General features: G+C 36.3%; 2 protein-coding genes across 3 annotated transcripts in view; one reads left to right on the top strand and one right to left on the bottom strand.

Moving 5' to 3' along the window:
- The window catches only part of LOC309501431 (uncharacterized protein), a 188,284-nt gene that overhangs the window by 95,508 nt on the left and 77,870 nt on the right, over positions 1-14,906 (bottom strand). The window lies entirely within an intron of this gene.
- Positions 1-14,906, top strand: part of kcnq3 (potassium voltage-gated channel, KQT-like subfamily, member 3) — a 47,599-nt gene that overhangs the window by 20,244 nt on the left and 12,449 nt on the right. For both annotated transcript variants that reach the window (XM_082173524.1, XM_082173525.1), the window contains 7 exons: positions 9,203-9,293; positions 9,389-9,515; positions 10,058-10,230; positions 10,535-10,708; positions 11,805-11,915; positions 13,732-13,827; positions 13,950-14,044. In XM_082173524.1, coding sequence (XP_082029650.1) covers positions 9,203-9,293; positions 9,389-9,515; positions 10,058-10,230; positions 10,535-10,708; positions 11,805-11,915; positions 13,732-13,827; positions 13,950-14,044 — 867 coding nt within the window. The remainder of the gene's footprint in view (positions 1-9,202; positions 9,294-9,388; positions 9,516-10,057; positions 10,231-10,534; positions 10,709-11,804; positions 11,916-13,731; positions 13,828-13,949; positions 14,045-14,906) is intronic.

The raw sequence follows: 14,906 nt of genomic DNA, 5'->3' as shown, positions 1-14,906 counted from the left end.
GTCTCAGGCGCCCCTCTTTACGTTCGTCCTAATGCCCGTTTAGTTGTCCGTGAATTTGCCTGTATTTGGTGTTGAAAACGGATCAACGCCAAATATAGGCAATTTACTAACGATTCAATGAACACTTATGTCTCAAAAATCGAACAGGATTTTTTAAAAACTTTTAAAAAACTATTTTATTTGATGGAACATAAAACTTGAAGAATAATATTATTTGGTATTATTATTTATATTTATTGTTAAAAATATTTTATGTTTTGTTATGTAACTGTTAATAAAAGTTTGATTATTATATTGTGATTTTTCATTTCATATCCATTAAATTCAAGCAATTTAAATATAAATACATATATACATATACATATATATATGTAGTATACGTTTTTAAAAGAAGCCATTTTCGGCTTCAGTTTCGGTTTTCGGCCAAGTGCATCCTAAATTTTCGGTTTCGGTTTCGGCCCAGAATTTTCATTTCGGTGCATCACTATGATTTTCACATAGCTTTGAAGCAAATATTCTAGGCTACGTGATACAATTTTCAAAAGTCTTGTGAAGAAATAATCAGTATGGGTTTCATGACCTTATTTCAGTGACAATTCTTTTTTATTTTTCACAAACCACGCATAAACGTCATTATCTCAAAACTGCAAACTTTTAAATACATGCTGCTGACATATTATTGTAGCAGAGTTTGCGCTGAATACAGTGTAATCAGACTTTAGCCAGAGAGACAAGTAACAGAAATAAGCACACGTCACAGCATGTCAGAACACTTCCAGGGCCCAGAAAACACCTCAGACCCCAGAGGGTTAAAAAGCAGTCACACAAAACTTGCACTATACTTGTGATGACATCACGGTTTTCTCCAGAGCGGCTATATATATATAAATTAACTAAATTAATAACTTTTTTACAACAAAAATGAAACATCACTGAACTTACTTAAGCTGGACTGTGACGCTATTTGGTTGCATTATTTTCCTGTTATCTCTGTAAAGCTGCTTTGAAACAATCTGTATTGTAAAAAGCGCTATATAAATAAAGCTGATTTGACTTGACTATACTTGTGAGGACCTATCATAGACTTTTTATTTAGTCTTTTCTTTCCTATTGTGACGTATCTCCAAGTGAAATGGCTTCTCAAACAAGAAAAAATGTAGGACGGGACTTGATTTTGACGATCAGTAATTGATTGGACGGCTCAATGGTTATGGTTTGCTATTGCTGCATGTCATGTGATTGACAGTTTGTCCCGCCCTCACGTCAGGAAACATGTCATCAGAGAAGAGATGTTGCTGCAAGAGTGAGGGGGAGTTTTTTTTATTAAAGATTATGAGGGCACATGGATAAAAAAATTATGTGAAGGAATACAAAATTTATAATAAATACTGCAATATTCCATAAAAATAAGAATTGTCCATTTTGATTTTATGGTTACTTGAAAGGAGAAATCAAATGTTTATTGATCATTTAAAGCCTTGGTTTGGTGCTGATTTTATTTATTTATTAGCATTTTCCTGCTTTTTACAGAACAACCAATCCTTTTTCGGGTTGTGAACCACCTTCATGCACATGCTTACTTCTTTATGCTCTGGTCTCCAGTGAGAGCTGTAATCTGCTGTTCCCTGAAATCAGCAGAGAAATACTGAGCTTTTAACATCCACCTCACTAATAACCTCTAATGGGGCTACATGTCTCTCTCTCTCTCCGGCTCCTTTTCTTTTCCTCACAGGTCCTACAGAATAGTTCACTGTAGTGCCCACCCAGCATGCTCTGGGGCAGAGCTGCAAGGATGTGTGTGTATGTGTGTGCTATATTATAAAGGTTGATGAGTCCTGTTATGACTCACCTCATAAATTGATGCTCCCATTACAGCCAATATGCCCCCAACATCGATCAAACTGCCAAGTTACACACACACACGCGCATACATGCACACACACACACACGCGCACTGGGTTTACATGTTTTATAGGGACATTCCATAGCCGTAATGATTTTTATACTGTAAACCTACCCATCACAGAACTCTTTCTGCACTTTTATATTTTCAAAAAACATCACTTAAAATGATTTATGAGCTGCTTTCCTCATGGAGACCAAAAAATGTCCCCACAATGACAAGGATTTTGGAAATTGACATATTTTTGTCCCCATAACGTAGGGTTTACCTGAACACACACACACACACACACACACACACACACACACACACATTACTCTGACAGCATTACTAAGACAGAACACAGGCATAGGGAAACTTCCATGACAGACTCTCATTCAGAGACACAGTATTACTGGTTTTGTACAGTGTGTTTCTGCATTTTCTCTGTTCTCTTAAACTTTCTGTCACCTTTAGTTATATAGCACTTTATACAATACAGATTGTTTCAAAGCAGCTTCACACAGATAAACAGGAAAATAACAAACAATGCAAACTTCATCAAATATAAGACAAATTCAAATTCTGTTATAAAGCAGCTCTATACTGTCGTTACTCAGCTGAAGTCGGTTCAGTGTTGATTCAGTTCAGTTCAATAACTGTGTAAACTTCATCAATTCTGAAATTAGTTCAATTCAGCTAAAAGCAGCTACAGAAGACTATAGCGTCGTTATTCACTTCAGTTCAATATTAGTGCCGATGTTCGCAAAATTCGAAACCGCTATAAAGAGACTGAAACGAGATTTCCTATAGAATTGCTCACTGTAGAATAGTGTAATATGCACTAGTGTTGTGCAGTAAATAATTTTTTATTTTAAATGCCTGTACAGGCAAAGTAAAGTTAAAGTGCCCCTATTATGCTATTTTAAAGTTCCCTAATGTTTTTTTGGAGTCTCCTACAACAGGTTTACCTGCATCAAAGTTTCATTTTCTCATAATATACATTTGCACATCATCACATTTTCAATGATTCTCAAACGACTCGTCAGATGAATCAATCTCTCCAAATCCCTCCTTTCCTCGTGTCCTGAGGCTTCCTACACTGTAAACTAAACATAGCCAAGAATAATGACGTCGATTTTACCATATCAGTCTGAGTGCAAGTCCAATGATGAAACACTGGAAGAACTAGTTATTCAACCCGAACCTCCATCGCAAGGACGACTAGAGCAGGACGTTTCTCAGTGATACTCAGTTTGAGGTACATTATGGGATGTTGCAGCTGTAATTCCTCACCATCAGCATTAACAAGTGCATGTCCATCCACAAACCGAATATTTTACTTGTGCTAATTTATTTACAGAGTATTTTTCTAATTTATTGCGGTGAACATGTGGAAACTGTATCAATAACAGTGCATACATTAGCCGAGCTCTAGCGTGAATCGAATGACTGATGTAACATAAACGTTGGTAAAATAAATCTTGCTCAATGCTTAATCTTTACTCAAAGTAGTGAGAACGACAGACAATCTGCATTAATAGACACAGTTACAGGTAATAGTGGCCCACAACTGATCAGCAGAAGTATTTCAGTAAGACAGTTTTTTCATTTTTATTTTCATTCACCTAGAGCTATATGTTACACACTACATGAAAGGTCATTTTCAAAAATCCATAATAGGGGCCCTTTAAACAATAGAAGGCTACTTAAAAGTAGTAGTAGTAACACTGATCATGTTTACCACATACAATATGCATACTCATAATTAATATCCTTGCCTCTATATGCAATGGTCTTATATGGTGTTAAGTTAAAATCTGCACAGCTGTCTCCATTTAGCGGACTGAAATGATCCCAGATTTTTCGGTTTCCTCTTACCAACTGAATCACTATTGATTGGTGTGGATTGCTCTCCCTCACCATCCTATATATTCAACAAACATCTAACAATTCTGTAGTTCTTTGTAAACAGTAATGACTGGGGTCATTTTATGAACAATCCGATTTTCCTTGATTCTATTAGATAAAAGTGTTTGATATACTGTGGAAACATACAGTAACTTTTGCTCAAAACGTCCTCATCAATCCAAAAAAGAGCGTTTATTGAAACTAAGCAGCAAAAACAACTCGTTATAAATGTCCACAGCTTTATGACGTCAGACATCAACGCACGACTCCCAACCGCTGCACACCAATGATGCCTATCACATGATCAGACACTTGTATCTTGTTGCTAGAATGCAGTCATCTGGTAGGTTATGAAATAAGTCACAAACCATCATTTTTCAGGCTTTGATATAGACCTTACAAACATTTGATTACATAATATTATAAAAGGTTTGTTCCAGTCCTTGATTCTGATTGGTCAATAGCTGTGTTTTTATTCACGATAAAACATGGCTATGACCGCTTCACCCAACGGCTCTACACAACACCCCTAGCAACCACTCTTAGCAATGTAAACATATGTTCTCATTGATATTGTTCATTGAAGCTTATAGAGTATTGTGAGAGATCGAGCAAACGAATGTATGTTACCTGCATTTACAGTAGATATAGCATTTTCCTTTAGGTAAGTCCTATTCGTAATAAAAAATCCATTTGAATGTCCGCTGCTATATCTTTTCCTTTTAACAGTTGGGGTTTTACTGTGTCCTGACACAATAGTAATTTGTTAGTTGCGTCTTGCTTCTCCGTGTCCACAATCACAAGAAGTTTCAGTCCTTTCAATATAAAAGTCTTCTCTACTGACTGACTCGGTCTTAAAGACAGTCTCTGCTGCCATGTATTGGCGAAATAATGTAACTTCTGTTGCTGTTCATGGTCAGGGACTATTTTTTTCCAGCGGAAGGAAGGCTTTTAGTGATTTTACTTCATGAAACTTGCATTGATACATATTTTTTGCCTTTATTGTGTGGTAACCGTTTTATCCGCTTCGCGTCGTGCCTAACAACGCCCTTCAGCCATGACTTATTCATGATACAGCAGCACAGCTTCTCATACCTTATTGCTTACTTAGATGTGTTGCTCATTTCACATCATAGAAGTCTTAAAGACATGGCAAACTATAATTCCTATGGTCAAAGAGCGTGTGGAAAAGGGACATCGGAAAGTTTCATTTCACTTCACACTTCACTTAAGGAAACTCTCTTATAGTGGAAATGTTCACCCAAAAATTATCATTAATTATTCACCCATAAGACTTTCATTCATCTTTGGAACACAGATAAAGATATTTTAAATTAAATCAGAGCTTAATTCTGTCCCTCGATTGACAGTCTACACATCTACCACTTTGACGCTTCAAAAAGTTCATAAAGAGATCATAAAACTAATCCATATGAATCGAGCGGTTTAGTCCACATTTTCTGAAGAGACTCTATTTCTTTGTATGATGAACAGATTTAATTGTGGCCTACTTGAAATTAGCTAGCAGATTTGTAAAAGAGCGCCACCTAGCATCAGTTTATTTTATTATTAGCAGTGGCCTTGACATTTAGCTCTGGTGCTCATGTGGGAGATGCAAGTTTGAATCTGCCCTGCGTTGCATCTTGATTACTATATATTTTATATAGTAATATAATATATTACATAATATGAATATAATTTATTTCTTTTTTCGTATTCATTTTGTTCGTTTTTAGTTCGTTTTTTATAAAGCTGTATCCTTTCTTAATACCCCATTTCATTAACAACATTAATTGTCCAGCAATTGTCCAGAATGGGCTCTGAGAGTCATGGCATTCCATAGTTTTGTGTAAAAAAAAAAATCCTACATACTTCAACTGAGACAGAGAAAGGTATGACCATTAGAGGTTATTAGTGTGATGATGCTAAAAGCTTTCACTGGAGACCAGATGCTGAGCATGTACCAGTGCGTAAGGCCGTGTATGTGTGTGTGTGTGTGTGTGTGTGTGAGACGAATATGTGTAACCATGGAAACAGCACGGTTCAGATATGATATAACCTACAAATTCGAAACCATAGTAACTGCCAACAGGTCAACTGTACACGTAACAATACACGTATCAGCACAAGACGGCATAAAAAGGAATCTGAGGACTGAATCAAACACATAATTCCTCAGTCACTTGCATACACAAATAAACACACACATATATATTAAATAAATAAAATGGTTGTGTTTCTGTGTTTGAACACAAAAAAAAGATATTTTGAAGAATGCTGAGAACCAGACAGTTGATTAACCCCTTTGACTTCCATTGTATTTTCTATTCAACTATGAAAGTCAATGGTGTCCATCAACTGTCTGGTCCTCAACATTCTTCAAAATATCTTCTTTTGTGTTCAACAGAAGAAAGAAACTCATACAGGTTTGGAACAACAAGAGAGTGAGTAAATGATGTAAAAATGTAAATTTTTGGGTGAACTATCCCTTTAATGCCTGTTCACACCAATGACGACAACTATAATGATAACAGTAAAGATATAGTTCTAAAAATCAAACATGCTAGGATGAGCCATTTACAGTAAGGATGGATTTTTATTTCATGCTGACTTTAAGATGTTATTTGCTGAAAATTGTCCCTCGGCTTCACTCTAACTCAAGTATGCCATATTTATTATGATGCATCATTTTTGTCCTTTTTGGAGCATTAAACAACATATAGGTTTCAAAAGACATGATGGTGAGTAAATGATGACAGAATATTAAGATTTCTATTTAAATACTCACATTTGGGCCTAAGACTCGTAATTAAATACCCAGGTAAACAACAAGCAAAGCATGTGTCATTGCATGGCTTGAAATTCAGGAAGGAAATTGAATGAGAATCCTATACAGTATACAGTAGCACCAGGTTTCTGATTACCTGTCGTAAAAAATTAAGCTTGTAAATCTTACCAACTCAGCATCTGGTAATAGGATTGTTGTGCAAGTGTGTGTGGTGGGACATATCCGATACATCTCTCTCTCTCTCTCTCTCTCTCTCTCTCTCTCTCTCTCTCTCTCTCTCTCTCTCTCTCTCTCTCACCATAAATATTTTGTTGGGGCGGTAGGTTGTTTAGTTGGTTAGTCTCGCAATATACAATTTATACAAAATATACTATATATTTGATATATATATATACATACACACATACATACATACATACATTTTCAGAGATAAACTACTATTCTACTATTCTAAAATAATACTGGATTTAGAGGTTGACAAAGCAGCAGACCCAAAAGGGCAACTATGGCAAATATACCAGGGCACTACAAATAAGGCACTTGAAGACCCGTAATTTCAGCATCATTACTCCAGTCTTCAGTGTCACATGATCCTTTAGAAATCATTCTAAAATGCTGATTTGATGATCAACGAACATGTATGATTATTATCAATGTTGGACCAGTTCATATTTGTGTGGAAACCGTCATACATTTTATTTTTCAGGATTCTTTGATGAATAGAAAGTTCAAAAGAACAACATTTATTTGAAATAGAATCTTTTGTTACATTATAAATGTCTTAACTGTCACTTTATCAATTTAATGCAACCTTACTGAATATAAGTATTAATTTCTTAATTTTTTTTAGCTTTTGAATAATGTAATGCTACAAAAGTTTCTATTTCAGATAAATTTAGTTATTTTGAACTTTCTATTCGTCAAAGTAAAATAAAAATATAAAATAATAATAATAATTGTACACAACTGTTTTCAACATTGATAATAATCATAAATGTTTGTTGAGCATCAAATCATCATATTAGAATGATTTCTGAAGGATCATGTAATGAAGACTGGAATAATGATGCTGAAAATTCAGCTTTAATCACAGAAATAAATTATGTTTTATTGTATTATTATTTTAAATTGTAATAATATTTAATAATATTACTGTTTTTACTGTATTTTGGATCAAATCAATGCAGGCTTGGTGAGCAGAAGATACTTTTGAACAGTAGTGTACATCCAACAGAATGATTCTAGCTTTATTTACCAATGTAGTATTTACCCTAAAAACAACTGGATGGTTGATGTGACACTGTGATAATAATGTTTGTTCCTAAATAATTGATTAAATGCATGAAACTAGTTTATTAGATATTAAACATATAAATTGTGACAAAACAGACTGTCATTCTGTGTGCTGATGGAGATTTTTCAACGATTTCAGTACGATATTTAAATAGTTACGTCCAGTAGGTGGCGGCAAAGGACTGTTATGAGTGAGTAAGTCAGTCAGGAGACTATTCAACCATTTCAGTGAAAAAAGCTGCTTTATTCAGGAAAAAACAATGCTATGGCTATCAATGTCAATCATTGTTATTTCAAGAGTGAATCCCGCATAAATGCGAATGTAATTCCCAAACCTTTGCAGCGTGTACGTGGCCATCGGTCCTATAAGCATGAAAAACAAGTTGTATAAAAATTCTGGATGGATAATTAGAAAGCATATAAAGCAAACAACGAGCGCTCCCTTTATAATTACTAAAAAGCTGTTACCATCTTCATCAAAATCTCTAGCACTCCCATAGAACAAGGACTATTAATAATGAAAAATGTGTAACTTAAGCCTAAATATTTCCAATTTATGCAAGGAATACAAAAGCCCTGACATGGAGTGTATATAGATATAGTAGAAAGACACATATAGAGAGAAAATTAAAAGTCAGTAAGAATCTTTCTCTTCCCATTATTCTCCATTTTTTTAAAGCTAAAATTAGCTTCATTGGAGCGGCGCTAATCAAGTAGTCCTGTCAACAATGTCATGTGCACAGCGCTCTTTAGATGTGGGGCAGGGCGTTTACATTTTAAAGAGACATGGCAACTAGCCTATAAACAAACTTAATATAAATTATTGTAAATAATTCACGAAATGTACCGTATCCATTGCATGCATTTAATCAGATTTGTCATTATTATTTTTACTAAAATAAAAAGTCTTATATTATTTAATATCTCAGATATATTTTTTATTTCTTATGGAGGGTCCCTAATACCTTATGGGGGGTCCCGGATCCCCCCAGCCTCCCCTCAATGAGCACTGCTCCTAATGCAGTGCATTACATTCACCAGCCCCCTCTGCTGGTAAAACAATATCATGATTGTTTATTTCTAAAGGTTGCTGGTCTTTCCCAGAAAAAAATGATTATATCATGACTCAGCTTAGGTATCCATAGCAACTAAAAAAGATCCTCATCCGATTTTTTTTTAATACATAAATATATATATATATTTGTGCTTTTTAACCATTTTATTGATAGTGACAGACAGTAAATAAAGAGTGTGTGTGAGAGGAAGTGACATGAATTTTAATCGTTTGGTCAAAGGTCACGCTCACTCTCTGTTTTCTTAATCTCTAGGTTTCTGATTGTTTTGGGATGTCTGATTCTGTCTATTTTAACAACGTTTAAAGAGCATGAGGAAGATTCGGCTCACTGGCTTGTGATTCTGGTGAGTGTGTTTTTTTTGTTCATGGTCAGTCCAGCTTGAGTGTGTGAGACTGAATGGTTGAGAGGAAAATGACTGAATGTTTCTTTCACCTGTAGGAGACATTTACAATCTTTATTTTTGGGGGTGAGTTTGCATTGAGGATATGGGCCGCCGGCTGCTGCTGTCGATATAAGGGCTGGAGAGGACGGCTCAAATTCGCCCGCAAACCGCTGTGTGTCCTGGGTGAGTTAAACACACTGACCCAAATTAACATTGAAACACACACAAATGTCGGAACGTACATACAAACGTTTTAAAATAAATTAATACTTTCATTCAGCAAAGACACATTAAATTGATCAAGAATGACAGTAAAGACGTTAATGATGTTACAAAATATTTCTGTTTCAAATAAATGCTGTTCTTTTGAACTTTCTATTAATCAAAGAATCCTGAAAAAAAGTATCACAGTTTCCACAAAAATATTAGGCAGCACAACTTTTTTCAACATTGATAATAATAAGAAAAGTTTCTTGAGCAGCAATTCGAATGATTTCTGAAGGATCATGTGACACTGAAGGCTGGAGTAATCATGCTGAATGAATTACTTTTCCATCACAGGACTAAATTCAATTTTGAAATATATTAAAATAGAAAGCATTTATTTTAAACTCTAATAATATTTCACAGTATTACTGATTTTACTGTATTTTTGATCAAATAAATGCAGCCTTAAGAGACTTGTATATCCCCCTGTGCACTATGGGTACTCTCTATGTTCTCAGATATCTTTGTTCTGATCGCTTCGGTGCCGGTGGTTGCCGTACGTAACCAGGGAAATGTGTTGGCCACGTCGCTGCGCAGTCTGCGCTTCCTGCAGATCCTTCGGATGCTTCGAATGGACCGTCGTGGAGGCACCTGGAAACTGCTGGGATCTGCAATATACACACACAGCAAGGTATCCGCATGTTTGACGTGATGTGCACAAACAGGACGTACCTCTTAATCAACATCTAAGAGCATGTCCTGCTTGTTTAAATCATGTCAAGCGCGCTCATATAAACCGATGGAGTCGGCAATATACACACAATGCAAAGCACACACACTCATCTCTCGAAACTGCTATGGTCTGCGATACATAACACATACAGAGTATATATGTAAGCACAAACAATCACATATCAGTGTCTTGTGAGGTTTGATCATCTCAGTACCGCAGACAATACAACTGTGTGTGTTTCCTGGCTGGTGTGTGTGGTCAGGAGCTGATCACAGCGTGGTACATCGGCTTCCTGTCATTGATCCTGGCTTCCTTCCTGGTGTACCTGGTTGAGAAGGATGACGCCACCATCGAGCAAACAGACATTGACGGCCCCTCCCCGACACCAGTCACGCAGGACTTTGACACCTATGCAGATGCCCTCTGGTGGGGACTGGTGAGAATTACACACGGCACTCACATGCATTCATAACTTTTTGAGAATTAGGAATTGGGAACAAATTAATTTCAATTTCTGATAGCAAACAGAATGCAGAAAATGAATTGTAACAGTTCTTCTAAAGGAGCACATGTGCTCCTAATTTAAAAATTTTAAGAGTGCATAAAGACATGAAAATGTATCAAATAATGAGTTTTTCCTTAATAAAGTGATAAAAGAAGTCATTTTACACGCAAATTGATTTAAGATTTAACTGATAATTAAGACTTTTTTATAGCATTTATGATATTTGAGATTTTTATGACCTTAATGTAAAAAAAAGAGAAAGATTGGAGACCTACTTTTTATTTGCACACTTACTCCTAAACAGTGATGGGTTGGACTACTTACAAATTGTCGTTAGTTACTGATTCCAAATTACATGACAATAATTGTAGTCAGTAACATAATACATTACATTATACATTATATATTTAAGGTTATATAATTCAGACTACTTTTGTACCATGCCCTGTGGAAGGAAGTTAAAATGAGAATGAACTGAAATCAAAATAAATTCTTGTAACACAACCCTTTAAAAAAAAAAAAAAAGAGTCACACAATGCCAATGATGGCCTCTTTAAAGTTTGTACGAAACCTGTATTACTTTTTTTGAAGAGTGAATGTTTGAAAACTCCACAAATGTACAAAAATAAATTTGTATCAAAAAACATGCTTACTCTTGACATTTTTATGCACCTATCCAGTGATTTTATCTGCTATGGTAAACATGTATAAAAGCTTTCCTCCATGTTGAGAAGCGATTTATTAGAAACAGAACCATCGTGGGTTACAAGGTCAAAAGTAAAAATTTTTTTAAATGTAAGGCAATTCCTTTTACAGCATCTCCATTAACACTATCATTCGTGAGGGTTTTACTTCAGTTCCATTAGTCCTACTGATTGTGATGGTTTTAGCAGCTCCTCTCCTGACGTTAACAGCAGCTCCATTAATACTACCTTTTTAATGGTTTTACAACTCAAGTACCTTGATAGCCTCTTAGCCGTGCTAGCCTTAATCACACTGATGATATATGATTTCACTCCTGTGTCAGATCACCTTGACAACCATTGGTTACGGTGACAAGACCCCAAAGACGTGGGCAGGACGTCTTTTGGCCGGGACCTTCGCTCTTATCGGTGTGTCGTTCTTTGCTCTTCCAGCCGTGAGTACAGCTCAACATTTACGCCATGCCCCTGTTTACACCTGGTATTAAGATGTGTTTTGGTCGATCAAATCACAAGGGGACGAGGGAGACACATTCCCGTTTACAACTAGTGTTTAAACCGTCTCTTTTGTCCAATTTTGACCACATCTGTCCTGATTTCTTCGAGTGGATCTTTTGATCTAATGGACTAAATAAGTACTTGCAAAAAGACCAGCCGAACGCTGTGAGTGCGTGTTAGAAATCAGGAATGGTGAGAGAACATTGTGCCTGGTACATTTTTCCTCTTCAAACCAAACTTGGGTCTTTAGTCGACAAAGTTTAAATCCTGTCTGGCTTGCGCACTTCCCATAATGTTTACGCATTAGGTCAGTAGATGGAGAGCAGGCGGTCTTTGTGGCTGTTCACACTCATTCGACCACGTTTACACGACGAAAGCAATCCGATTGAATGCCTTTTCAAATACCTCTGGAAGTGGTCATACAAGTTAACAATCTCAAAACGTTTAAGACCACGTTTACACCTGCATTTAGTGCCGTCCACTTGTGATCCGATCAACCAAAACGCATCTTAATACCAGGTGTGAACAGGGCCTAATACAAGTTACAATATAACTGTTAGGGTGCATCTCATCTTGAAATTTCAAGTGCAATAGCGTAGAGATGTATGAAGCGCTGCTCACACAGAATTCACTTTTAAACCAAGCAGCTTTCTGTCAACTTCAACATGAGCCAAATCCACATGGGAAACTTTTTCACCCTCACACAAAACTCCAGATTCCCATCGGAATGACTGGATTTTGGCCGCAAATTTCTGCAGAGTGACGGTAAATGTGACCGCATCTTTAGACTATAATACTTTTCGGTTCTGATTCATCTTCACTACCCTGGAAATCCAGAGTTCTCGCGAGAGCAAAAGTTGAATTTGCTCAGCGAGTTTACTCTGGCGTCGAGTAATTATGCTCATTAATTATGCCCTTGTAGCCGAGCTGCACCAATCACATCGGGATATCTGATATAGGCGGGCCAGAGGCGAGCTAAACAGATGACGACAGCGCTGCGACGTCAAAGTCATTAGTAAACATTGCAACATGGCTATGGATGAACACCAGTTGTTTGAAACGGCTACAATGAACGAGTTAGACTTGGCTTTTTATCGAAAAGAGGAACAGAAGACGGCGCTCGAATCGTTTCTTTGCAAGAAGGGCGTATTTGCTGTTTTGACGACCGGATACGGCAAGAGTCTAATCTACCAGTTAGCTCCGCTGGTAGCTAAGCGTATGGGGCTCTGGATACGTTACCCCGTGTATTGTTGTGATTGGTCGTAGTGTTATCCAATTGCGTGCAGTGAGATTTTCAAATGCATGCTTGGTGCCGCCCCTCGAGCTAGCCGATTTTCATTACTCAATGCCAGACTCTTAATCTTTCAGATTTGGGTCTGGATTTCCAGGCTTGGTTTAGACAAAAACTCTGATTAACATGGAAAATATACATTTTATCACGTGTTGCAGAGTCAAATTAGGACACAGTATTATGTGTATCTTTAACTATGCATTGTCATGTGAAAAAACAATTAGTAAATTCTACAAGACTTACATGCAACACACAAGAAATGTACACTAAAATTGTAAGTACTTTAAGTTGTAGCTGTATGTGTTTGATTCACTAAAGGGAACCGACTCATGAAGGTAATTTGTTTAGGAATCAAATGGACTACACTGCTCTCACTGTATGTTTTGCGCTGTAGGAACCTAAAATCATTTGGTTTGTGTAAAAAAAAAAAAAAAAAGCCTAAGTATATCTGGTTATGTTTGTAGGGTATTCTTGGTTCTGGACTGGCTCTGAAAGTTCAGGAACAGCACAGGCAGAAACACTTTGAGAAACGCAGACATCCTGCAGCTTCACTAATACAGGTAACCAGAAACACGCCAACAACCCTTGACTATAAACTAACATTAGCAGTAAGTTCACCGCTTTTAAGTCCATTCCTCAACAGCACATTTGCTTAACGTTCAATATTTATTATTGGTTTCAGGCTGCATGGAGATATTACTCCACCAACCCCGTCAGAGACGATCTCATCGCCACATGGAGATTCTATGAGACTGTGATCTCTCTGCCATGCTTCAGGTATCATACACATACACATACATCTCTCACATAAAAGTTCATTTGAATATCTTATGTATTATTTTAGTTTGCTTACCTTTATGTTTGTCATTATCATGATTTCTGCGTTTTTATGATTTCAGTGATACTCATGATTTCACTTGTGTTATTCTCATGATTTCTGCCATCTCTTTAATGTTAATTTATTATGTTTATATCCATATGTGTGTTTGTCTGCATGCAGAGACAGCATCATCTAGAGGTCTACTAGAGGTTACTGTGAGGTACTCACACTTGTGTGTGGACAATTTACTATTCCATTATAAAAAAATAAATAAAAAATAAAAAAACAGCAGATGGGATTTAAAAAACAATAACAAAAAAAACATTTGTAATAAATTAGCCCTATTCAAGCATATTCAAATCTCATTATGTGAAATTAAATTTCAGTAAAAAAAAAAATATAAATCAGTGAAAACTGGTGCTTTTTTGATATTTAAAATTCCAATATTAAACAGGGTAAATTAGAGTGAGAGTGCAATCCCATAACAGCGTCGATGAGAGTGGAAAGTTCTGCAGGTGATTTACTGACAATGTGCACATTCAATTTCCATAATGACCAACACAATCTATTAGAGCAGAGCAAATTAGCGTCTGGTTTAAGATGCTTTTTTGGGCGTTAAATAATGGCGCAAATACCAGTAAATTGACTAGTGCAAACATTAGTAAATCGCGTTGTGTGATAAATCACGAAATACTCTCCTCCCATAAATTTTGCATCTGAAAGGGAAACTCCTACAAATGCATATGCAATAAGGTCAGCCACAAAAATAACTGTCCACACCTTTTCAGCGCTAATCTTTCACTGTGTCTTTAGTAAATC

Source organism: Leuciscus leuciscus (assembly GCF_965113295.1).
Source record: "Leuciscus leuciscus genome assembly, chromosome: 6".
NCBI lineage: Eukaryota > Metazoa > Chordata > Actinopteri > Cypriniformes > Leuciscidae > Leuciscus > Leuciscus leuciscus.
This window is presented reverse-complemented; position numbering and strand designations above follow the sequence as displayed.